This window comes from Cricetulus griseus (genome assembly GCF_003668045.3).
Source record: "Cricetulus griseus strain 17A/GY chromosome 1 unlocalized genomic scaffold, alternate assembly CriGri-PICRH-1.0 chr1_1, whole genome shotgun sequence".
Classification (NCBI taxonomy): domain Eukaryota; kingdom Metazoa; phylum Chordata; class Mammalia; order Rodentia; family Cricetidae; genus Cricetulus; species Cricetulus griseus.
Window position 1 is genome coordinate 210,423,424 of NW_023276807.1, and position 24,944 is coordinate 210,448,367.

A 24,944-nucleotide genomic window follows, 5' to 3' on the forward strand; every position below is an offset into this window, starting at 1 on the left:
GCTGGAAGAGTTAATAATTAAGACAGAGCTAGCCAGTAAGAAGCCTTAGTCATCGGCCAACAGTTTCATAACTAATATAAAATCCATGTGTTCATTTGGGACTGATGAGGCTGTGGGACCAGGCTGGCCAGAAAGAGTGCTCGTTACAGAGAAGCCTGTCTAGAGCCTAGGTTACAGAGAGGACATGAAGAGTTCTGGAGTCGGTCTTTCTTTGGACAGTCAGTTCCTAAATAGTGACATGGAGACTTGTTATTAGCTATGAAAACTTAGCCTTAGCTTAGGCTTGCTCCCAACTAGCTGTTATAACTTAACCCGTTTATATTAATCTATGTTCTGCCACATGGCTTGTTACCTCTCCTCCATATTGTATGCCTGACTCCCTCCTTGTCTCACTGGCTTAATCACATGGCCTCAGATTCTTCTTGAGTTCCTCTCTCTCCCTAGAAGTCCCACCTGAAGCGTGAGCCTGTAGGTTAAGATATCTTTATTAAGATAATACCAGCCAAGTGCAAGCCAGAGCATGCCCAGAGGCAGCAAGCTAGGGAGGCCAGAGAGAAGGGGCTCCCACGTGTCTCCCAAACCTTAAGAACCCCCACACGTCATCCTGAACACCCCCTGACCATGCCCTACAGGCGTGGTTAAGCATAACTGTAGCCATCCCTTAGGAGGCGTGGTTATGGTGTCTCCCTACAATTCCCCTTTTAGTCTAAAAGAGGATTAAAACTTAATAGTGTAAAACATCCAAAATTAACAATCATAAAGGTGAAATACAAGAAGATACAATACAATCTGCTATTGCACATCCTAACTATGTCTATTCCAGCTAAGCCCTAAAGTCATCTGAAAGGGGTGTCCAACCTGACCACCTCCTTCCAATTCCAACCCTAAACAATAGGAAAGTTATTCCTAAAGCCTATTCTCTCCTGCCTAGCTATTGGCCATTCAACTCTTTATTAAACCAATCAGAAGGTGCCATAGGAAGAGACACATCTTCACAGTGTACAAAAAGATTATCCCACAACATGGTTCTGTATTTTCTGGAAAGTTTGGAGGATGGTGGAACACCTGTCAGAGACTTCATGGAAGACCCAGAAGAGCCCAAGTCCTAATGTGTTCCATAATTATTGTCTTCACAGGTCTCTCCAATGGCTGCCATGTTCAGGTCTGTCCCACAGATCTTTAGGGGCCACCAGTTTGCATCAGTCCCCCTTTCAGCAAGAATGTTCAGCAAAAGAGCAGATGAGAAACGTCCCCTGGCTGATAAAGTGGCTGTGATCACTGGCTCTACAAAAGGGTGAGGGAATGGAAGTCCTGGCTGGCTCATTACCAGGAGATGTTGCCATTGTCCCCAGGGACACCCTCATCTCACATATCCCTGCCATCCCCCCTCCACCCATCACACAGCTCTAGTGTTTAACTCTGTATCCCTAAAATATCTATTTCTGAGCTCCATGAAGATTTGCAGTGACAAAACCAGGGCACATCTGAATGTAGTCTCTTACCATCATTGGTGGACTACCCCTAAGTAACATTTTACCATTGTAACAGCATATCTGCTTTATTATCTTTCATATCCACACAGCCACTGCCTTTTCAGTCCTCTGCTAATAGAAAGAAGCCTGACATCTATTATGCCTTAGACTCAGAGGTCTCTTTGACTGTATATAGCCCCAGAAATGTGCAGGGTCATGTCTGGCAACCAGCTCAGAGTGGTCTGTGTGTCCTCACATGGCTTCCCACATCCCCACAGTTGCAGTTGTCCTCTGGCTCCTGTAATAATATGCATGATAATGAGTCCTTACCATCATCATCAGAATGAGGAGACACCACCATTATCTTGATCTTTTATGCTCTTAATATCACCAAAATATTTAGAACTGTTTAGAATCACTGGGAAAACAAAAGAACTAGGTTTTCAGATCCCAGTGATGTCTTAAGTCTTTTTGTGTGCTCCCAATCCAGTTCCAGTTAAGAGTCTTCAGACCTCCTCAGTGTTAGGAGACATAGAGGACAGCATGTCTTCCAGCAGAAATGTTTTAAAATTGCAGACCAGAGGGAAGGCATTAGGTTTAGAAAGAGTAAAATCCATGCCAGACCCCTGAGGCTGGGGAAGAGAGCAACGTTATGTTGACTAGTTATGAAGTCTCTGCAATTTAGGCCTGATACCTCGCAAGGCCACTAGTCTTCTAATGGTGTAGACTCTTTTTTCAAAGTTCCTTTTAATAAAATATGAAAAAAAATCTTCATCCACATAATGTAATTATCATGCTTAAAGCTGTGAGAATGAAATGAGTAGATTGTGAAAGACTGGCACCTGGTAGGTACCCATTGATTTCTCTTGCCTGCTACTGACCGAAGACTTCGAAGCCACTCCTGGGCAACATCAAGGAAACAATTGATATGGTCACAAGGGTCTGCCTGGGAACAAGACAGAGGGCTGAAACCATCACCACCATCTCCTCTTATGCCCACAGGATTGGCTTTGCTATTGCCCAGCGTTTGGCCCAGAATGGGGCACATGTGGTCATCAGTAGCCGGAAGCAACAGAATGTGGACCGTGCAGTGGCCACGCTGAAGGAAGAGGGGCTGAGTGTGACAGGCACTGTGTGCCATGTGGGGAAGGCTAAGGACCGCCAGCACCTTGTGGACACAGTAAGGAGTCACAGGCTGGGACAGATGGAAAGACACTGATCTAACCTTGGCACTAGAGAGCTGGGGTCTCCAGGTCTGTTAACGAGGCTAATCCCACATTCTCAGGATAGTTAGATATAACTAAAAGATTTTCTGACCAGAAGGAACAGCTGTGCTGCTCATACTAATGAAAGACACGGCCAGTGGTTGGGCATGGCTGAGGAGCTTGCCTAGAACCTCAGAGGGGCCAGAGTTGCCAAATCTCCAAGTGATCTGTCCCCACAATGAAGTCTGAGTTGTGTAGGCCTGGCCCAACATGTATTGTATTGTTAGTTCATCAGACTAGCCTCTGAAATAAGAGCTTTAGGATCAGCTCCTATTGTGACTACCCTGGAAGAAGTAAATTGTGAGCCAGGATCTGAAGAAACGTGGACCAGACAGGTGCTGTAGTAGACAAGGGATGATCCTTCCAGGCCAAAGGAGAGAGCAGGGAAGGAACCAACTAGAAATGGAAGAGCTGAAAGCAGGCCTCCTAGGAGCAAAGGCCTGGAAAGGTGGGACCCAGGGACCAATCAGATGTTTTACAGGGCAGAAACTAGATGCATGCAAGGAGGCAAGAATGTCATTTTATTCAGTCTTGGTCAGGATCCGGCTCCAGCCTGGCACAGCCCCAGGATGACCAATTAGTCACTGCTTTAGTTTTGGCGGTCACAATACCTGTCCGAAACAACTTAAATTAAGGTTTCTTTTGGTTTGTGGGTTCAGTCCATCATGCTGGGGAAGGCACGGGTGTAGAAGTATGTGGCCAAGTTTGTTCCCAGCACAGTAGACCAGGAAGCAGAAAGTATGGCAGGTACTGTGGGCCAGGTGTAACTTCCAAAGGACTGCCCTCAGTGACCTTCTGCAAGCTTGGCTCTACCGCATAAAGGTCCATAGCCTCCACAGACAGTGCAATAGCTGGGACCAAGCAAATATAAGCCTATAGGGACATTTCAGATTCAAAATGCAACAGTGGTTTTCTTTGGGTCATCGCTACTCTTTAGTCCATCCCTTCACCTGCATGCCCGATCCTTTCCTCTGCAGGCCTTGGAGCACTCTGGGGGCGTTGACTTCCTGGTGTGTGTGGCAGGAGTCAATCCTTTGGTGGGAAGCACCCTGGGAGCCAGTGAACAGATCTGGGACAAGGTGAGAAGAGTGCTGTACACACCCTACATGGTGTTTATATGTACTCACGATTGCATGCATGCATGTGCGCATACCATGCCTGAGTTCCCATATAGCTGCACCAACATTGGCTTTGATGGATGGAGATGGGGCTGGCCTGAACCCAGACCTTCCATAGTTAAGTTCAACTGTTGTTGGCTGTACCCAGCCTCTACCGGGTTTCTGTAGCTTCTGTGTTGATTCTCCTTGTGTGGATCAAGTCCTGAGATGCCAGAAAAAGATTTCTGGGTCTGGTCATGACAGAGACCCTCAGGTTTATGAAACTGTCACAACCAGGATTCATTGGTGCCTTTGTGAGCCCTTCAGTCTGGCTGTTCCAAGGAGCCACAGACATAGCTGACAGATGGGGCTCTTCTGGTTCTGCCATCTCAGCTGGAAGCCACTGGCACTCAGGGAGCTCCTACAGCCTCTGCAGACCCCCCCATCCCTGTTATCCTGAAGAGTTCACCCATGACTAGTCACATATGAGCCCCTCCCATCCCTGGGCGCAGGGAATGAATGGGCCTGTGATCTGAGTGCACAAGACTTCATGTGGGTCTTCTTCCCTTGGCCACCCTTCCAGTTTTTCTCGGTAGACTTTGCCCTCTGTGGTTCTCATGCTCCATAGATTCGTAGATCAACCTTCCAGTTCTTCCAACTCATCCTTCAACCACATTCAGACCTTTCCAGAGATTTCTTTTTCTCTTTTTAAAAGATGTCTGGGGTTTGACTCCCAGCACTGCTTAAATGCTTAATTCAATCTAACCCAACCAAATAGTATCCAAAACACAAATACACGAATGAGCAACACCATCCCCGGTTCTAAACACTTGGTGAGGTAGACTAGGTGCTGAGTACTGATACCCTTTCTCTCACCCATGCTCCCCGCTTCAGTCAGTCATTAACAACCAAGTTCCTCTCCTTTGCTTCCCCATGCTCCCCCAGTCTTTCCTCTGGAAGGATGTAGAGGAGGTTGTATGGGAGCTGAGTTCTGTATTCTCTGAGGCCTGGGGAACTCAGGGGACTTAGAAGTTTGTGTGCCCCCTGATAATTTCTGACCCTTTCTGCTGGCTGGTCTTATGTCAACTTGACACACAAACTAGAGTCATCGGAGGGGAAAGAGACCCATTTGAGAAAATGCCTTGGTAAGACCCAGCTGTAGGGCATTTTCTGAATTAGTTATTGACCAGGGAGGGCCCAAACCATTATGGGTTGGGCCATCCCTGGCCTGATGGTCCTGGGTTCTAGAAGGAAACAGGATGAGCAAGTCATGGGGAGCAAGCCAGTAAGCAGCACCCCTCCATGGCCTCTGCATCAGCTTCTGCTTCTAGGTTCTTGCCTTGCTTGAGTTTCTGTCCCGACTTCCTTCAATGATGGACAGTGATGTGGAAGTGGAAGCCAAATAAACCCTTTCCTCCCCAACTTGCTTTTTGGTCATGGTGTTTCATCTCAGCAATAAAACCCTAATGGAGGCACCCTAACACATAGTAAAAGGACTCAGTGTCTCAGCTACCCACCATACTCCTGGAGCTTTGTTTCTGTTCTGGCTCCCAGACAATGGTGTCTGTCTCCCGGGCCAACCTTTGTATTGTTTGGGGTTTCAGATCCTGGATGTAAATGTGAAGTCCCCAGCTCTGTTGCTAAGCCAGTTGCTGCCCCACATGGAGAAGAGGGGGTGAGTGCATGTGGGGAGTTGGTGGGGGCCATATGCATTAATTTTTACCCACAGGAAACACTGGGTAGAGGCCCAGGGAGTTGAAGGGGTTGTGTGTGTGTGTGTGTGTGTGTGTGTGTGTGTGTGTGTGTGTGTGAGAGAGAGAGAGAGAGAGAGAGAGAGAGAGAGAGAGAGAGAGAGAGAGAGAGAGAGAGAGAGAGAGATATGTCTTTTTGGACAAGTTTTGACGCTTCACCCAATGGTGTGACATTTTGATAATCATTTCCTGGGATGAGAACAAGGCTTGTCTTCCATATCCTCAAAAGACCTTCCACTTGCTCTATGGCTTTCATCTCAGGGAATTTAGGGACCTTGCTTTTTGTGACAGCTGCAGCTGTGGAGGGTCCAGAGTGAAGCAGTCTGGGGTCCCCATCACTCCCTCCCTCGTTCTTGTCCTCCTTAGTAGGCATGTCACCTGTTTCTCTCCTGGTCAGAGGCACCATGGGCTCCCTTCCCTGACCTGGTATGCAGTCTGGCCCTTTTGTGGATCCTGTGGCTACCCAGGGCTGATCAAGGCTGGGACTCCTTAGTGGTCTATTGACGCCACAGAGGTCCCTACAATATATGAGCACCACTTGAGTTCTGTCCTCTGGATGTGCTGCCTCAGTTTGGGGGCCCTGTTTAAGGGTTGCCACTGTGTGTTTATGAAGTGGTAGTGACTTTAAGGGTCATTACTTTAGATGTCTCATTTCTCAGAGTTCTCGATAGTTGTCTAACCTTTTACACTTTTACTGTGAACTCTGAGCTGCTTTTCTCTTGGTGTGAAAACAGTTTCCTGCCTCTTTTAATTGACTGGATCTCTAATTTCTCTCCATATCCCTTTCTCCTCAAGGGGAAGCTGTGTTGTCTTAGTGTCCTCTGTAGCGGCTTATATACCAGTGCCGGTGAGTATGGCAGCCTCTGGTCAACGGGGTGAGGGCAAGCGGCCTTGATTTCTTGTGAGGCCTTGCAGTGGGGTGTGGGAGAACTGACTGTTGATAAAAGTGAAATATGCGCCCAAGGGTGGCACCATGGGTGCTTTACATCAGATATTATTATCTCATCTTCTCCTCCAGGGGCAAAAATCTGCCATTTACCTGTAGGTGATGTCAGTTTTCATTCCTGTCAGGTTAGGGCCCTGTGTCTCCTAATTCCAGTTTCCTGACTGACTTCAAATGAACAGTACAGTGTTCGCTGTGTCAAGCTTGTACACACATGACAGCACCTTGATGACATAGACAAGAACCTGTCAAACTACTCTGGGGTGGTGAGGCACAGGGAGGGAGTCTGTGTTCAGGCCCACACTCAGGCACACCAGCGTACTCTGCAGCCCAGAAGTGACCTTTGTTCCAGGAAGGATCCCTTCCTGCCACATTGATTCACTGCCCCCTTCTTTGCTTCTCAGAAACTGGGTGTGTACAACACCAGTAAGGCGGCTCTGTTGGGCCTCTGCAAGTCTCTGGCTATAGAGCTGGCTCCAAAAGGCATCAGAGTGAACTGCTTAGTGCCAGGAATTATCAAGACTGACTTCGGCCTAGGGGTAAGAATGACAAATGCCTTCTGCTCTCACCCCGTCCCCCATTTCATCCCCTCTCCATGCGCCTTCTGGTCCCTTCCCAGCCTTCTATCTGGATGGAGGTCCACAGAGAGTGGACACGCATCGAGAGCCTCCTCGAAGGAGTTTGGGCAGCGGCCCCTTACTTTTGTGCAGAAGAAGGAGGGGCTCTATCTCCTTTCAAGCAGACTAGTGTTTGTTCCATCCTCCCACAGAGGTGTGGGTCAGCCATGATGCTATTCTCACCCCATCATATCCCCAGTCATCTGCCTAACATTGGCTCTGAAATCTCTCCCTAGGAGAAAACAGTGCCAAACTTGCTACCCGAACTGAATAAAATCTACGGACTGCAGCGGTAGGTAGGGCTCGGGCTTTGGTGCTCTGTGCTTCGTTTTAGGGAAAATGATATTTAAAGGTGAAAAGGGCCTCTTTTTTCTGCCACTCTGCCAGCTGCCTCTCCTTTCTGGAGTCCTGGGTTGGGGGCAGGAGGGTGGGTGTGAGTCCAATCACCTCCCCTGAGGCTGGTGAATGCTAGGTGCCCCTTCTGGACTGCAGAAGTCTGGGTCGGAGCTCAGTGTTTCCTGTGACTTCATCTCTTCAGGTTTGGGGAGCCAGAAGACTGTGCCGGGATTGTATCTTTCCTATGCTCCCCAGATGCCAGATACATCACCGGGGAGAACATCATAGTAGCTGGCTTCTCCCCTAAACTGTGAAGAGCCGGAGTGGCTTAGAGATGGGGGTTGAAGGCCTCAACTGGAGAACAGAGGGCTCTGGTGAGAAATATGTAGGCAAAGAGACTTAGCATGTGCTTGGGGTCCAGGTCATATCGAGAACACTTACTTACAAATGGTGAAGGAAGGCAGGTGTTTAGCGTTTTCATTTGAAATAAATTTGTTTGAATACTTCTGGACATGCTCCTGTTTGCTTGGTGATACACACAGCCTTCTTGACCCAGAGGCTTCATCCTTCGGTCATTGCCTTTTCTTACCACTGTCCCTCATCCCCACCAGTTTTTTTAAGTCCCTCCCTCCCTCCCTCCCTGTGTCCCTTCCTCCCTCTCCCCCTCCCCTCCCCTCCCTCCCTTTATTCCTTTTCTGTGAATTTGGAAATCAGGCTGGACTCTTCCCGCCTGTTCTCCCAGTTCCATCCTTTACTTGGTGTTTGACTCTGTGCCCTGGGACAGTCTGTGAGGAACTACTTCACAGTATCCTTTGAACTTTGACCTTGACTGAGTTTGGGTCAATTGGGGGCAGATTGGAAGTCAGGATGAAGAGATTAGAGAATGCATTTCCCAGGTTCCCTTCTTATCTGGTTGCTGTGTCGAGCCTCTTCTGTCTACCAAAGGGAACTGTTGTCAGGCGACACCCTTCAACAGCCTGTTGGGTGCTAACTAAAAACTAGCCACTCGTTTGTAAAGGCTTTGAAAATCACCTTGAGATTTTCTTTTTGATTCATATTACACCGTATATTGATCAGATCAAGGCATGTGTGACCCTTCCAGAGAAGGTGTGGACAAGCATCCATTCCCTCTGGACGTGGCACAAGAGATGATCCACGCAAGTCTAGCCATTTACTGAGGTCACTTACAGGTCAAAGGCAGGCCTGTCACCGGAGCTCACCCCGGCGTGGGTGATGACTCTCGAGAGATACATCCCTGTAACTTCCTGCCCACCTCGCAGGCTCAGTCTCCGCTCCTCCACAACTGTTACTGTGCATATAGCTTCAGGGGGAGGCCTTACGAAGCTTGTACTATAAGGAGTTTCTTGAGTCATGTAAGTTTTGTGAGCTTCCTTCCTCTCTCCAGCAGGAAGTGTTTCAGTTGGATAGAAATGGTTATAGAATACCAGATGACTGACATATCCATCGCCTCAAACATGTATCATTTCTTTGTGGTGAAACATCCAAAGTCCTTCCTTCCAGCTAGTTTGAGAAATACAATATAGTATTGCTGGCTGTTGTTACCCTATAGTAAAACAGAGTAATAGATTGTATTTTTTTCTCTCTAACTCCAACTTCATACTCACAGGCAACACAATCCCATTTCCCACTCCCCAACTTTTCTAGGCCCTGGCAACCATTATTCTACTCGCTGCTTGTAGAGTATTTCAGATTGTACACAGGGAGAATTGTATAGTATTACTCTTTTATGTCTGGTTTATTTCAGCAAACATAATGTCCTCCAGCTCCATTCAGTGTTGCACTGGACAGGAAATCATAGTTCATAGCTAGATGGCATGTGTGATATTCTTTATCCTTCACACATTAACGGACAGGTAGGTTGATTCACGTATCTTAGCTCTTCTGAACGGTTCTGAAGGGAGCTGGGGAGTACAGATAATCCTTTAATGTGCCTATTTTACTTTCTTTGGCTGTATACGCAATAGTGGACTTACTGGGTGATGTGGTAAGTACTCCTCTTGTTCTAGTCTTTCTTAGAGAACTACCATACAGTTAGTTCTCCATATTGGCTATGCTTAAGTAAATTCCCACCAATAATATTTCCCCCACATCCTTGTCAGCACTTACCTTTTGTCTTTTTGATACAGCCATCCTAACTAGGGGGAGACGGCATCTCATCAGGGTTTGAGTTTGCATTTTCCCAATGACTAGTGATACATCTTGAGAAATGTCTATGAAAGTTTATGTGGTCCATTCTTTTTTAATTTAAAATTTGTATTAAAAGTATTTTTATATCATATATTCTGATCACAGTTTCCTCTCCTTCACTCTTCTCACCTCCTCCCTTCTTTCATACACTTACAACTCCATGCCTTCCTCTTTCTCTTTAGAAAGCACTCAGGTCAACAAGAAAAATAAACAAACCAGAAAAACAAAGAACAAAGACAAAACACAAGAAACACACACACACACACACACACACACATAGACACACACACACAACCCTACAAAATTAGAAACTATAATATATAAGCAAAAGACCATTAAGATTAAAAAACAAGCCCAAACAAAGCAATATGAAACAAAAAAATCTACAGAAACACCATCAAGCTTGTTTTGTGTTGGCCATCTACCACTGAGCATTGGGCATCCCTTAATTTGCTTCATACAGTGAGACACCATTAGGAGAAAAGTAATTTCCCTTTGCAAACAGCCATCAGGTAGAGATGGCTTCTTGGTTAGGGATGGAAGCTTGTGTCCACTTCCCCCTCTCAGTGCTGGGACCTCGTTTGCTTGGACCTGTGCATGCTTTGGCCCATTTTTTTCTTTATTTGGATTTGGTTTTTTAAGACAGGGTTTTCTGTGTAGCTTTGGCTGTCCTAGGACTCTCTCTGTAGACCAGACTGTCCTCAAACTCATAGAGATCCATCTGCCTCTGCCTCCTGACTGCTGGGATTAAAGGCGTGCACCACCACCATCTAGCCGATTTGGCATATTCTTAAATAAGATTATTTGTTCTGCCACAAAGTGGTTCCATTTTTTTCTAGGTATTAATTTCTTGTCAGAAGCATAGTTTTCATGTATCACTTGAGGACAAGGACGCATTGTAAGGAATATGCTCTTAGGTGACTGCTATTGTGGGGACATACGGAGTACACCTATGCATTCTAAGGGAGCTATGATGTCACTGGGCAATGTGACGACCACTGTCACATATGTAGATGTTAAGCACCTTTCCCCCATTTGGTAGATTGTCCTGTTGCTCTTTTGAGTGTTTCCATGGCTGTGAAACTTTTTGGTTTTCTTTAATCTCATTTGTTTATTCTCACTTTCACTATCTATCTTTTGACCCAGATTTGCAGGAAAAAGGGTCCTGAATGTTGAGGTGTTGAGTGGGAGGACTGGGGATGAGAAATGAAGAAGACAAAAGCTGAAGCTGGGACCAGGAGGTCTTGTATAAGCTGAGGATTTATTTGGATCAGGTTCATCAGGAAGTACAGCATCATACATACTATTTGCAGGGGGGAATGGGCAAGGCCAGCAGAGACCTAAGTCAGACAATGTGGGTAAAGAGAATGCAGGTTCTCAGACACAGCTGCCTGAGGACAACCACAGCTCAGGGAAAGAGTCCCCAGAAACTGCTACCTTGACGCCTACGAGGCACTGGCTTCAGCCCTAGACAGACCTTGCCAAGTCCTGGACAATGGCACAGTACTGAAGTTCCTTTCTCCTTTCATGAGGGCCTCTGAGAAAGCCTCAGGTAGGTCTGGATCTCCACATGTTTTTATGATCTTATCCAGAAAAATCTTTGTCCGGAACAATGTCATGAAGCAACCCAACCCCCGGATTTTCTGTTGTTTTGGTGTCTGGTTTCAAGTCATTCCTTTTTTCTTTAGCTGAGTTTCACTGAGTCTACACTGTACATTCAGAGTTCAGGGGTTAGAGACAGAATTTGGGAATTCTCCTCTCTGCCTTTCTCATTGCTGGGATTCTCATTTGTTGACTAGCTTTCAGATTATTGTCATCCATAGTATTTCCTTATTTAATGGTTGTCTTCTAGGGGGAATTATCTGTCAGTGTCTTACCCCATGAGTTCTAGAAAATTCCCATTTTATTTTTAAAATTTAAAATTTTCAAAAATAAGATATAATTATATCATTTTCTCCTTCTCTTTCTCCTTCAACCCTTCCCACTTACCCTATTTTCTACCTGCTCTCTCTCAAATTCATGGCCTCTTTTCCTTTAATTGTTATTTTACTCTCTCTCTCTTTCTCTCTCTCTCTCTCTCTCTCTCTCTCTCTCTCTCCCTCTCTCTCTCTCTCTCTCTCTCTCTCTCTCTCTCTCTCTCACACACACACACACACACACACACACACACACACACACCCTGTTTAGTCCATACAATGTTGCTTGTATGTATGTATACGATATCAGGGCTCATCTCTCGGCATTGACTAACAAATTGTGGGAGGCTCTTTATTTTTTTAATTTTTAAAAATTAAAGGTGGTGGGGGCAGTGGGTAGTAGCTGACTCTCAGAAGTGTTATAGCTATAATTCTGGAAGTGGCTTTGAAACTGGGCAGTGGTCAGAGGCTGGACCTAAAGGACGATCAGGGATCATAGGGAGAGGAGCTATAAAGAGAGCATCGGCCTCCTCAGAGACTATCTATCTAAATGCTCATGCGCTGGAAATTGGTGGGAATAAGGACAGGGAAGGTCACTTTGATGAGGTCTTATGTTGAGTTGCAGTTTCTTCTAAGGATAAAGACATGGGTGTAAAAAAGAAGTGAAACAGCAGGATATTTTTAGGTGTGTGTGTGTGTGTGTGTGTGTGTGTGTGTGTGTGTGTGTGTGTGTATAGCATTCTATCCTTCGGAGAAGCTTGTTAAGACAGCAAGTGAACAACTCAAAACTATCTTCAGGAAACCCTGAAACTGACCAGATTCGCTCCCACCCCTAAGAGTATAGAAACAGAAAAGAATGCTGGAAGTCACTGCCAAGCAAGCTAAGCTGCATGGAAGAGGCCCAGATCAACTGAGCCACCTAGAAAAGATTTTCCAACCTGTTGAGCGGCCTGCAGGCTATGCAGTCAGTGTGCTCCAGCTTCTGTGAACTGTCACCTGTGCTGGGGAGGCTTTTGGTGATGCAGCTGTCTTTGCAGCATTTCTGCTCCCATGGTAATCCCTCACTTACATTCCTGTAAGTAACCCAATAAAGCTCATTGGTTCGCTAAGTTGGACTTTGGTGATATTGTACTTTGGTCTGTGGTCAGTTTGCTGTCTGGGGGATACATGTTTATTCACAGGGAAGGTGTATCACATCTCAGGTGTTAATGACCAGCATCATTTTTTTTAAACCGGAGGGAAAACTACCTGTGTTTAAAAGGGCAACGAATTTGGTTGAAGCGTGTCCATGTCCTTGTGCTCTGAGGAAGACTGAACTTAGAAGAAATGAACTTGGACATTTGGTAAAAGATATCTCTAGACAAAGTTCCTAGGGTGTGGTATGGCTTCTCCTGACTGCTTATGATAAAATGCAAGAAGAGAAAACCAAACCAAAGTGGAATTCATAATTTAAAGAGACTCAGAGCATAAAGAAGTGGGGCATTTGAGCCTGGCTGAGGCATGGAGGGGCCGGATGGTGTGGGGGAGGACAGCAATGACCGCATGGCCAAGCCAAAGGCCAACAAGAAATGATATGCATAGGGTACCAGATGCTCTCCATCAAGACAAAGGGACAAGGATGCAGAGGAACCTTGGATGTTATGGAATAATCTTTGTGCACACCTTGAAGATGTGTCTTTGTCAAGGCACCTTCTGATTGGTTTAATAAAAGGCTAAATGGCCAATAGCTAGGCAGGTAGAGGTTAGGCAGGACTTGGGGACAAAAAGAGAGCACGGGGAAGAAGAGGGCAGAGGCAGCAGCCAGAGAGGAAACAGGAGATGAACATGCCGTGCTGAAGAAAGGTACTGCCGTGTGGTAGAATGTAGATAAGAAATATGGGTTAATTTAAGTTGTAAGAGCTAGTTAATAACAAGCCTAAGCTATTGGCTGAACATTTATAATTACTAATAAGTCTCTGTGTGGTTATTTGGGAACCTTCAGGCAGGATAGAGCTAACCCACAGTACCAATAGAAAAACCCACCTGCACTTGGAGATCAAGGCGTGACTTCATCACAGGCCCCTGTGGATACACAGTTTCTAGGAATGGACCAAGTGACCCTCAGACTTTACTGCCCCATATGTTCTTTTCCTCTCTATTCTTTTATTGAAAATAGTTTTCTGTACAATATATCCTGATTATGGTTTGCCCTCCTCAAACCCTCCCAGATCCTCCCTACCTTCCCCTCTCACCAAATCCACTCCCTTTCTTTCTCTCTCATTAGAAAATAATCTAGAAACTGATAAGACACACGTTTGCATACACAGAAATCCCATAAAAAATGCAAAACCTGAAACCATAATATAGGCAAAAAACCTACCTGATTAAAAAATAAAACCCCAACAAAGACAAAGAACCTCCATAAATGCCTTTCAGTTCATTTTGTGTTGGCCATCTACTGCTGGGCATGGGACCTGCCCTTAAGAGTGGTTTGTATACTCAGTGAGACTCCATCGGAGAAAACCAGTTTTTCATTTGTGAGCAGTTATCATTTGCAGATAGCTTCTGGCTTAGAGATGGGGGCTTGTGTACACTTCCCCTCTCATCCCTGGGACCTACCTGGCACAGACCCATGCAGGCTCTGTGCATGCTGCCACAATCTCTCTGAGTTTATACGTGTGTTGATGGTGCTGTGTTCAGAAGGCTGTGATTCCTTGGTGTCCCCTCTGGCTCTTTCCACCTCTTTTTTTTCACAGGGTCCCCTGAACCCTGAGGGGAGAGATGTGATGGAGACATCCATTTAGGACTAAGCATTCCCAGGTCTTACTCTCTGCACATTGTCTGGTTGTGGGTCTCTGTATTTGTTCCCATCTACTGTAGAAGGAAGCCTCTCTGATGATGGCTGAGCAAGGCAATGATCTATCTATAGGTACAGCAGCATGTCATTGGGAGTCATTTTGTTGTTATATTCTTTTAGCAGAACAGTAGCATTTGGTTTTCCCTTAGGCCCCTGGTCTATCAAGTCTCATGTTCTGGGTCACCTAAGCAGTGTCAGGCATGGGTTCCATCTCAAGGAGTGGGCTTTAAATCCAATCAGCTATTGGTTGGTTATTGCTGCAAACTGTGCCACAGTGAATCTTGCAGGCAGGTCACCATTGTGGATTGAAGAGTTTGTAGCTGGGTTGGTGTTTACCTGCCTCCTTTGGTAGCATGTGAAGTACCTTCCAGTGCCATGAAAACTAGTCAATATGGGTGTATGCTCTAAGTAGGCACCCATTTGACTTTTCCGTATTCAATGTGTTGTGTAGGCACTGTCTTTAGCAACAGGGCCTTATGAGTTGTGGCAACAGCCTGGGTTGTTTGGGACTTTCCATGGGGGCCCCTTGGGCCACCAGCTTGATTAGATGGAACCCAGTCCCAGAACTGGAGGTTTCATTTGGTGATGAGAGGTCTGCTTGGGGTTTTGTCTCCCTTGTTATTTGGTGAGTCCATTTAGGTTTCTTTCATATACATATATATTTTAAGAAGATTCTACTGTATTGGGTTTCCATATGACCCTTCAAAAGACCCTTAGTTCTAGCTGTCCCTCCTCATATTCTCTCCGTTACCTCCCTCTTCCTTCCTCTTTCCCATTTGGTCCTCCCATTGCAGTCCTTCAGCCTACCCACCCCTGTCCACCCATAACTGCCTATTCTATTTCTGCTTCCTAGCGACATCCATCCCTTCCACAGAGTCCCTTTCTCTGTACCTAATTTCTGTGGTTATAGCAATTGTAGCCTGCTTACCAAAGACTTAACAGCTAACCTTCACACATAAGCAAATATATACTATATCTTTCTTTCTGTGTCTGGGTTACCTTACTTAGAATCATCTTTTTTTTTTTTTTCTAGCTTCATTCATTCACCTGAGAATTTCATGATTTATTTTTGTCTTTACTTTTTTGGACAGCTGAGTAATATTCCATTTTGTAATATACCACAATTTATACCACATTTCCTTTATCCGTTCATCCATTGACAGACATTGAGGCTGTTTCCAGTTTCTGGCTATTCTGACTAGAGCAGCAGGGACATGGTTGAGCAAGAGTCTCTGTAGAAGGATGTAGAGTCCTTTGGGGATATGCCCAAGAGTGGCATAGTGGGATCCTGAGGTAGATCTGATCCCAGCTCCCGAGGAACCACCACACTGATTTCCATAATGGCTATGCAAGTTTATTCTCCCACCAGCAATAGATAGATATTCCCCTTACTCCTGGCCAGCATGAACTACCATTTGTTTTATTTATCTTGGGTATTCTGACTAGTGTAGGATGGAATATTTTTTCTCCAAAACAGGGTTTTTCTGTATAGCCCTGACTATCCTAGAACTAGTTCTGTAGACCAGGCTGGCCTCGAAATCACAGAGATACTCCTGTCTCTGCCTCCCAAGTACTTCGATTAAAGGCATGCACTGCCACCACTGCCCAACATAGGATGAAATCCTCAAGTAATTTCGATTACATTTTCCTGATGACTAAGGATGTTGGATATTTCTTTAACTGCTTCTCAGCCATTTGCATTTTCTCTTTTGAGAATTCTGTTTAGATTTGTACCTCATTTTAAAAATTGGGTTGTTTTCTGGATATCAAGTTTCTTGCATTTGTTATGTGTTCTAATCTTTCTTGAGTAGATTTTTTTATTAGCTATTCCAATTGTGATGGCTACTCTGTTTTCAGCTCGATGGGCCTGAGATCACATATAATGGGTATTATCTGGACTATGTTGATTGAGAGGGGAAGGTCCATTTCTTGTGAGTGAAACTATGCCGTGAGTGATAGCCTAACTTAGAAGGAGAAAGTGACCTGAGCATCAACATCAGCCATTCTGTTTCCCAACTGTGGATGCTGTGAGGAGATGTCTCATGCTCCTGCCACTGGGACTTGCTGACTGTTAGGGACCATAACCTTGAACTATGAGACACAATAACCCCTTCCTTCTTAAGTTGCTTTATCACAGCAGCAGGAAAATAATGAAGAAAGCAAAATGTGCACTAATCTAAACCTTTACAGTATACCTTAGAACAAAATCTTGCATTCCTTATATATTTTAGATATTAGCCCTCTATCAGGTGCATAGTGGGTAAAAAAGTAGTTTCCCAACCTCTAGCCTGTAACGTCTAAACGATGGTGTTTTTGTTTGTTTTGTTTTTTGTTTTCAGTTTCATGAAGTCTCATTTGTTATTCTTAGTGCCTGTGCTGTCAGTGTTCTTTTCAGAAAGTCTTTTCCTGTGCCAACGAATTTAAGGTTATCCCACAGTTTCTCTCTTATCAGATTCAGGGTATCTGACTTAGCTTGAAGTTCTCAGTTCATCAGAGTTGAGTTTTAGGCAGGGCCACACATTCTTAAGTTCATGTTCCAAGCATTCAGTCTTGGCACTCTGGCTATCCAAAGTGTGACTTAAGATGCCCCTTTGGGAGGCAGAGTGGTAAATTTTGGTGATGGTGAACAGAGTACAAGAGCTCCCATAGGGCAATTGTAGTGTAGCTGTTTGGTAAGGGCCACTGCTGAGAGTACCCACAATGATAATGGATGGTGAGGCCATGGGAACGGGGCCATGTTTAAGACTCCAGGTTTACAGAGCCAACAGTGTGTCACTTAGACCCAGGAGAGGCATAGGCATCCGATTCTAGCCTAGAGATGGGGATGTAGCTCAGTGATACAGTGACTGCCTAGCATATTTGAGTCCTAGTTAATGCTTCAACTCTCAGCACCACAAAACAAGCAAATGAACAAACAAACACACATACAAATTCCAACCTGGGAAAGCCACAATGGAGAAAGCACTCAGGAGAGCCCTGGTGGCAGACTTGTTAACGGATCCCACTCCTTCCCCAGTATATCCAGAAAGAGGGATATGGCATCAAAGGAAATCTGAGACAGGGTCTCCCTAGATAGCACTGTCTGACCTAAATTCATAGAGACTGGCTAGTATTTGTATCCTTAGTGCTGGGGTTAGAGATGTATACCACTATCCCTGGTGGAAAACTAAAAAATTACTTGTTTTTAATTATGTGTATGGGTATATATGTTTATGTTTATATATGTGAGTGCAGTGCCCGTGGAGACCAGGGAAGGTGTTAGAGTTCCTGACTTAGAGGCAGTTGTGAGCCTACACATGGGTCCTTGGGACAGAGCTTGGGAACTCTGGAAGAGCAGAAAGTTAACTCCTGAACCATCTCTCCAGGCCTTGGAACAGAATTCCTAAGATTCAATAATGTTGTTTGTCTTCTTGGCTTTTTTTTTTTTAATAATTTTATCTGCATTTATTTTATGCTGAATTTATTCCCGTGCCATAAGTTTTTGTTTCTTCAGTTTCTTCTGGGATATCTTTTTCTTCTGTGCAACCTCCTCTTCTGGCTTGGGAACAATCTCTTCCTTTTCTGTGAGGATCATCTCAATGTGGCAGGGGGAGCAGAGGGAGGGTTAATCCGGCCGTGAGCTCTGTAAATTCATCGACGGCTTGTAGGTGCTTTGTTCACCTGGATGTGTTAGATGACCAGAGAATTTACGTCTAGACCCTTAAGCTCAGCATTACTCTCTGCACTTTTAAGCATGTGCAGCAAAAATTCAGCACTCTTTTTCAGCCACCGACCCTGCGTCCAGCCCCACTGTTTGGCCTGGGCATACCTGCCAACACCACCATTGTATCGCCGGAATGGCACACATTGCTTCTTCAATGTGACATCTTTCAGGTATTTGGTGGCTTTTTGGATATGCATACCCTTGATGGCCTGGGCAGTTTCACGGGTATTCTTAAAGTGAACCCGGGGATTTGAACCTCTTGACTTACATGATTTTGTAGGGTTTACTGGGTCGAGAGAGTAGCGAACCATCTTCACAGGTTACCTCAGGTCGCTTACAGGAAGAGGAAGTAAGGGCTACTGGGAGAATTCATGAGACCGTCTTGTTGGCTTTTAAACTTATTTGGGGTCTACTACTCTTTTCTTCTTCTCCCTTTTGGAAAGGGAGCGCCTGCCTGTGCATGTCCTGCCGTTTGATTTTGGAAGTGCATAACTTGTTTGGTTTCACAGACTCACAGTTGGAGAGACAGTTTACTTCAGGATGAATTATACCTTGACTTTCATCCATATCCTATTTAGACAAGACTTGGGACTTAGATTTTTAAGATGTTTCAATGAATTAAGACACTGGGGCTATTATTGTATATAATGAGTGTTGCTGCAAAAAGGACATTCATTGGGGCTAGCAGAATGTGGTAGTTTAAAGGTTTGTGTCCCTCTAAAATTCATGATAAAACTGTGATATAGCACTATTGGAAAGTCCCACTTTAAGTTATTTTATTTTATGTCTGAGTGTGCCTGGTGTCTTTGGAGGTCAGAAGAAGGGTGTTAGTTACTGGAGTTACAGATGGTTGTTAGCTACCATGTGGATGCTGGGACTTGATCTCATGTTCTCTGCAAGAGCAGCCAGTGCTCTTAACCATCTCTCTAGTCCCAAAAGGTGGGATTTTAAAGAGCTTATTAACCAATAAGTGTTGTCCTTTGTGAATGGGATTAGTGACCTTAGAAAAAAGAATTGAGAGTATTGCCTGACCTATTTCCCCTTCCACCATGAATGGACACAAATTTGTCCCCTCTGGTGACCATGGTAACAAATTGCTAACTTGGGAGCAGAGAGTGAGCCCTCTTCAGACAGTGAATTAGCCTGTGCCTCGAGCTGCAAGATTGCATATCTGTGAGAGAATTTTTTTATTAATTCAAATTAGGAATAAGTTTGTTTCACATGTCAATCCCTTCTCCCTCTCCCTCCCCTCTCTCCCACCCCTATGCCCTATGCCCGACCTACCCCCCTACCCATCCACCCTCCACCCCCCAGGCAGGGTAGGGCCCTCGATGGGGGCTCCCCAAAGTCCACCACATCATCCTGGGCCGGGCCTTGTCCCTCTCCCATGTGTCCAGGCCAAGAGTGCATCCCTTCATGTGGGATGGGCTCTCAAAGTCCCTTCTTACACCAGGGAAAAATACTAATCCACTACCAGGGGCCCCCTAGAGTGTGGAGGCCTTCTCATTGACATCCATGTCAATTGTCATCCAGGATCAGTCCTGTACCGGCCTCTCAGACAGCAGTCTGGGGTCCATGTGCTCCTACAGGCCAGCTGTTTCTGTGGGTTCCACCAGCCTGGTACCAACCCCTTTAATCTTCATTCCTCTCTCTGTGCAACTAAGTTCCAGAGTTCAGTTCAGTGTATATCTGTGGATGTTTTCCTATGCTTCCATCAGCCACTGGATGAGGGCTTTAGGATGGCATAAAAAGTAGTCATCAGTCTCATTATAGGGAAGGGCATTTAGGTTATCCTCTCCACCATTGCCTAGATTGTCAGTTCGTGTCATCCTTGTATGTCTCTGGAAATCTCCCTAGTGTCAGATCTCTCCCCAGACCTATAATGGCTCCCTCTAATATGGTATCTCTCATCCTGCTCTCCTCTATTCTTCCCCCAACTCAATATTTCTGCTCCTCCATTTCCTCCTCTCCTCTTCTCCTCTCATTCTGGCAGCTCCCTCTCCCCTATTCTCATGCTCCCAATTAGCTCAGGAGTTCCTGCCCCTTCCCATTCCTGGGGTCCATGCATTTTTCCCTTAGAGTCCTTCTTGTTTCCTAGTCTCTTTGGTGAAGAGGGTTGTAGGCTGGGAATCCTTTGCTCTATGTCTAAAATTCATATATGAGTGAGAATTTCTATTGTTAAGAAAAATTCCAAAACCATCTCTGTTCTATCCAGGGTCCCCATCCATTGGTTAACATCTGTCAGCTATTTTTTTTTCTTTTATACTTCTTTAATACTCCCAGTATCAAAAGTAAGTTAGAACCAAGGACCTTCTATATCAGGTAAAGAGGTTTCAACAAACCGTTCATCCACCCAAACGATTCAGGGCCTTTTCATGCTATCTTTTTGGTTAGGACTGTGCTGTTAGCTGTAGAAACCTTTGTTGTGGAACATTAATTTAACTATGTAATGATGTGTCACATTTGTTTATGCTGCATTTTGTCCAACAATGTAAAGATGTGTTGCTGCTTTACTTTGCCTGCCTGAGGCACCTGATTGGTCTAATAAAAAGCTGATGGGCCAATAGCTAGAAAGTAGAGGGATAGGCAAGGCTGGCAGGCAGAGAGAATAAGTTGGATGAGGAATCGAGACTCAAAAGAGAGGATGAGGGAGAAAGGGAGACGCCTGGGGCCAGCCAGCCAAGCAGTTGCTAGCCAGCCCTACATGAAAGAAGCAGGTAAAGTAGGACATACAGAATGAAAGAAAGGTAAAAAAAAAACAAAAAACAAAAAAACAAACAAACAAAAAAAACCCGAGGCAAATCCTAGATGAAGAGAATCAGGTTAAATTAAGTTATAAGTGTTAGTGGGCAAGCATAAGCTAAGGCTGAGAATTTATAATTAATCAGTCTCCATGTCATGATTTGGGGGCTGCGGTCTCAGAAAGTTTGCTACATCCCATACCTGGAGCAGGTGTTCTATGCAGGTTTTTCCTTCCTGGTGTCTGAGAGAGCAAAGGTGTTCACTGATGGCTTCTCCCTCTTTCCCATGTTCCTCTGCTTTCTTTGGAGATGGGAGCAGGTGGTCAGGTATTGGAATTTGGAAGTAGACAGAAGAGAGAACAGGGCATTTGTAGTGTGGTGTTGGGATTGGTTTTCTAATTCCCTGGGCAAAGTTAGTGTGTGGTTTTTGCTTTTTGTTTTTTTTGAGATGCAAATACCTTCTCTCTACAATGACAAAGGACATTGATTATGGTTTGCTTTTTAATGGACATCAACCAATTTTGTGTCTGACCTCACAATCTTATTCTAACATTCTCTATAAATACCTAGTCTTTCAAATGCTTTTAAATCAGTTGTAGCATCATTTTGTTCACTCACCAGCTAATGGGCAAGTAAAACCTTGACACCTACCCATTTGATGTATGCATGAAATATACAATGTTATCTTTTCTAAAATTACACCTTGGTGCTGTTTTATCACATTCAGGGGCAAACACAAAATGATTTTTGCAGTTTTGCAGTAGATATATTTTTTATTAATTATACTGTTAATCTTTGTCTTTCCCATTGTTTCCCTTTCACAGGAGAAGGTGTTTGTCCTTCCACTTTTAAATGAGCAGACTCTCCTGCAGTCCCTTATCATTTCATAGCTGCCACATGAAATTCTGCTTCCCCAATAACGTAGTTCAAAAAGCTGTCTCAGACCAGATATCAGAGGTCGCACATGAAAAACATCACGAATGTGTCAAGTTGCTATTGGATAGGTGTGAAAGTTTTGTGTCTGAGCTTCTTTACTGACAACTTTACCACAAAGTTTTGACCTCTGCGAGGCTCTTTCAGGATCCCCACTATCCTTTCATACCAGTCAGTTTAATGAGCTCTCAGAGTAAGCGAATACCAGCTGCTACAGTTCTGCATAGGCTTTCTCTACCATCACCATAGAAACATACCTCTGGCTTTTGTGGGAGAGGCTATATAGTATAATTAATGAACAGCAAACACGTTATAGCTTAAAGGATGAAGGACCTGAGTGATGGGGAGTACAGTCAGAGGGAGGAGACAGCATGAACGGAGAGACAATACATACAGTCTAGTCTTGCTGTGTGAGCCTGATTCCGGCTGGAGACTCCCAACAGGGCAATGATGAGATGCTAAGCAGAATATTTACCAATAGCCTTTTTGATCACCCCACCCAGAGAGAAGGATCATCTTTTCAGTTTGGTGTCATAAAGCCCATAATGAACTGATTGTGAGTGTCAACATCATGGGAAAGGGGAATAAGGTTGAGAAGCCATAGATAAGGACAATGGAGTGATAAGGACGGACCAATAGGAGAAACTAAACAAGTTTAATGACATGTGTATGGGTTGGCAAGGGGACACACAGTCTGCCATTTCCTGGATGACCCAGAATTCTGGTATGACCTTTTCCACTTCCTTTTGTGACAAGGATTGACTAAGGAGCAGTAAGGGGCTAAAGGGAAGAACTTGGAGAGAAGCCGGAAGGAATGCCAAGCAGAGGAGTTATAACCTATAAGCATGTCCAGACACTGGGTCAACAACCATCCAACTGGGCTTTGCACAGAAGGAAAAACAGTCTCAACTTCGGACACCATGACATTCTAGCTGTGTCCTGACATGAAAAAACAATATTGTTCTTGTCCAGTCACCCTGGTCAAGAAATAAGGATCTGTGTGGGGTCTGGAGAGATGGCTCAGGTTGTAAAAGCTTGTGCTGCCACTGCAGATGATGGGAGTTCAGTTCCCAGGACCCACGCCTGATGGCCTCAGGGGCTCTGATACCCTCTTCTTTTGGTCTCCCTGGGCACCTACACTCACATGTGCATACTCCCCTCATAGACATAAAGACTTTAAAAATGTATGTAACTGTATACATCAGCCCCTGGAATCACTAAGCCCACTAAAAAGCCTATTAAGGAACCCACGCTCCCTCTTGAGTGTGCATCTTAACAAATAAGCAAGCTTTGCTTGCTATGCTTGGCTTTGTCTCATGTATACATTTCCCCTCTGATGGTGACAGTATACTGGAGATGATGTGGAAATGTCCCAGTCTGATAGTCTGGTCTGTCTCTATCTCAGAGCCCTCCCAGTCTCCGCCCGCCCGGCTGCCCGCCTGCCAGGAGCACTTTCATGGTCTGGTATTTCCAGCCATCTTAGTGGTGTATGTAGCATGGGAATCAGATTGGGAGAAAGCTGCAGGTCATTTGGTGGCTGTCCTGGCAGCTCTCTTAGGTTGAACTAGTTTGGACTAGCCCACCAGAAGAGGAACGTTTGGTCTTCAGATATCCTATCACCAAAGATATATAAGATGAGGGTGGGTTAGAAATGTCGTCAGGGCAGTAAATGGTGCACTGGACTGCTTCTCTGTATTATTCTGGGAGAATGTATAAAAAGGACAGGTGGGGTTTAACAAGTTAACAAAGAGATTGTATAAATTGATAAACTATTACTGTTGCTTACATAAATCATGGAGAAAGTTAATCATAGACATTGCATAAAAGTATACAGGAGGAAAAACAATTTTCTTCTCAACCTTTGTGTGTTCTTTAGCTGACTTCCTGTTAAAAAGACAGATTGATATGAGAAAAGCAAACAAGTTTTGGGACATGTATATCTACTGTAGGAGAAAGCCCAGGGGGACTAGGCAATCTCTACAGTAGATCGCTAAGATTATCTTGAGCTGTATATTTTACACGCTTCCTATTATGGGAAACAAGACAGATCAGTGTGAGGAAAGACCCTTAAGGCAAGGGTAAGGCCTTTTATCTACATGTAAGTCATGTCTTTCTATGGATCGTCATTCTCTGGGATCTCCTTGTTCACCCACAATGCAGAGGGGAGACAGCTCTAAAAGTTGAGTTTTTTTTTTTTTTTTTGTAAAGGTTAAAGGTGAAATGTCTTTTTAAATATGTATTATTTCTATTTTAAAATTAAGATACAATAATGTCATTTCCCCCTTCTCTTTCCTCCCTCCCATCCATTTCCTATACCCCATCTTGCTCCCTCTAATGGCCTCTTTTTCTTTAATTACATATCTGTGTAAATGCGTAGATATATAAATACTTATTCTGTTTAGTGTTCCTTGTATGTATATGATCTCAGGAATGACCACTTGGAACTGGATAACCATTTTGGGGGCTTATCCATTGGGACAACTAATTCTCTCTCACTCAGCAGTTATTAGTTCCACATAGGCCTTTGCTTAGAGGTGGGGCCCCAAGAGATATCCCTCATCTACAGTAGCATGTCTTTCGGAATCGGCCCAAGAATGAGGTCATGTGAGGAGAATTCTGAGTGTTTGTGAGAAAATTCCAAGAAAATAAGACAAGAGTCTTGTGACCTCAGTTTCTTCAAAACATGGAATTGGAGTGTGTTTTCGTGCCTCTCCCAGGAGTAGTAGATAGGAATAAATTTACTTCAGATTATTCATTACAACTGGCTATTGTTATTTGTTTATATGCCTCTACGGAAAAACATGTTTTTGCCACATGCAGCTTGCCCTTGTGACTGTACACTTTACTCAGGTGACTCCTCTTAACCTTTAGAGTATAAACTGTCTGATGCTCTGAATAAGTTGGCTATTGCGTGAGACTTTAGTCTGCCTCGTTTATCGGCTCCATTCTCCCAGGTCCCACCGCCTCTAGAGTAAACGTGTGTCTACTGCTATTGTCATTATCTCAACAACATGGCAGACCAAACTGGACGTGAACAATGAAAAGTGTCTTTTTAAAATGCCAATTTTTTATAGTTTCTCCAGTATCCACAGTTTCTTAATACAGTCAGCTCAAAATAATTCTCAA

The 24,944-nt window shown here is 44.6% G+C and overlaps 1 protein-coding gene and 1 pseudogene across 1 annotated transcript; one reads left to right on the plus strand and one right to left on the minus strand.

The window, feature by feature from the left end:
• The first annotated feature begins 1,145 nt into the window (after positions 1–1,145).
• Positions 1,146–7,795, plus strand: LOC100763767 (dehydrogenase/reductase SDR family member 2, mitochondrial). Its single transcript, XM_027390063.2, has 8 exons — positions 1,146–1,294; positions 2,475–2,652; positions 3,715–3,816; positions 5,439–5,509; positions 6,381–6,432; positions 6,933–7,067; positions 7,382–7,437; positions 7,684–7,795. Exons 1-8 carry the CDS (start codon positions 1,146–1,148, stop codon positions 7,793–7,795), a joined length of 855 nt encoding a protein of 284 aa, XP_027245864.1.
• Positions 7,796–17,901: 10,106 nt separating this feature from the next.
• LOC100763483 lies at positions 17,902–18,473 on the minus strand (annotated as a pseudogene).
• Positions 18,474–24,944: the final 6,471 nt, after the last annotated feature.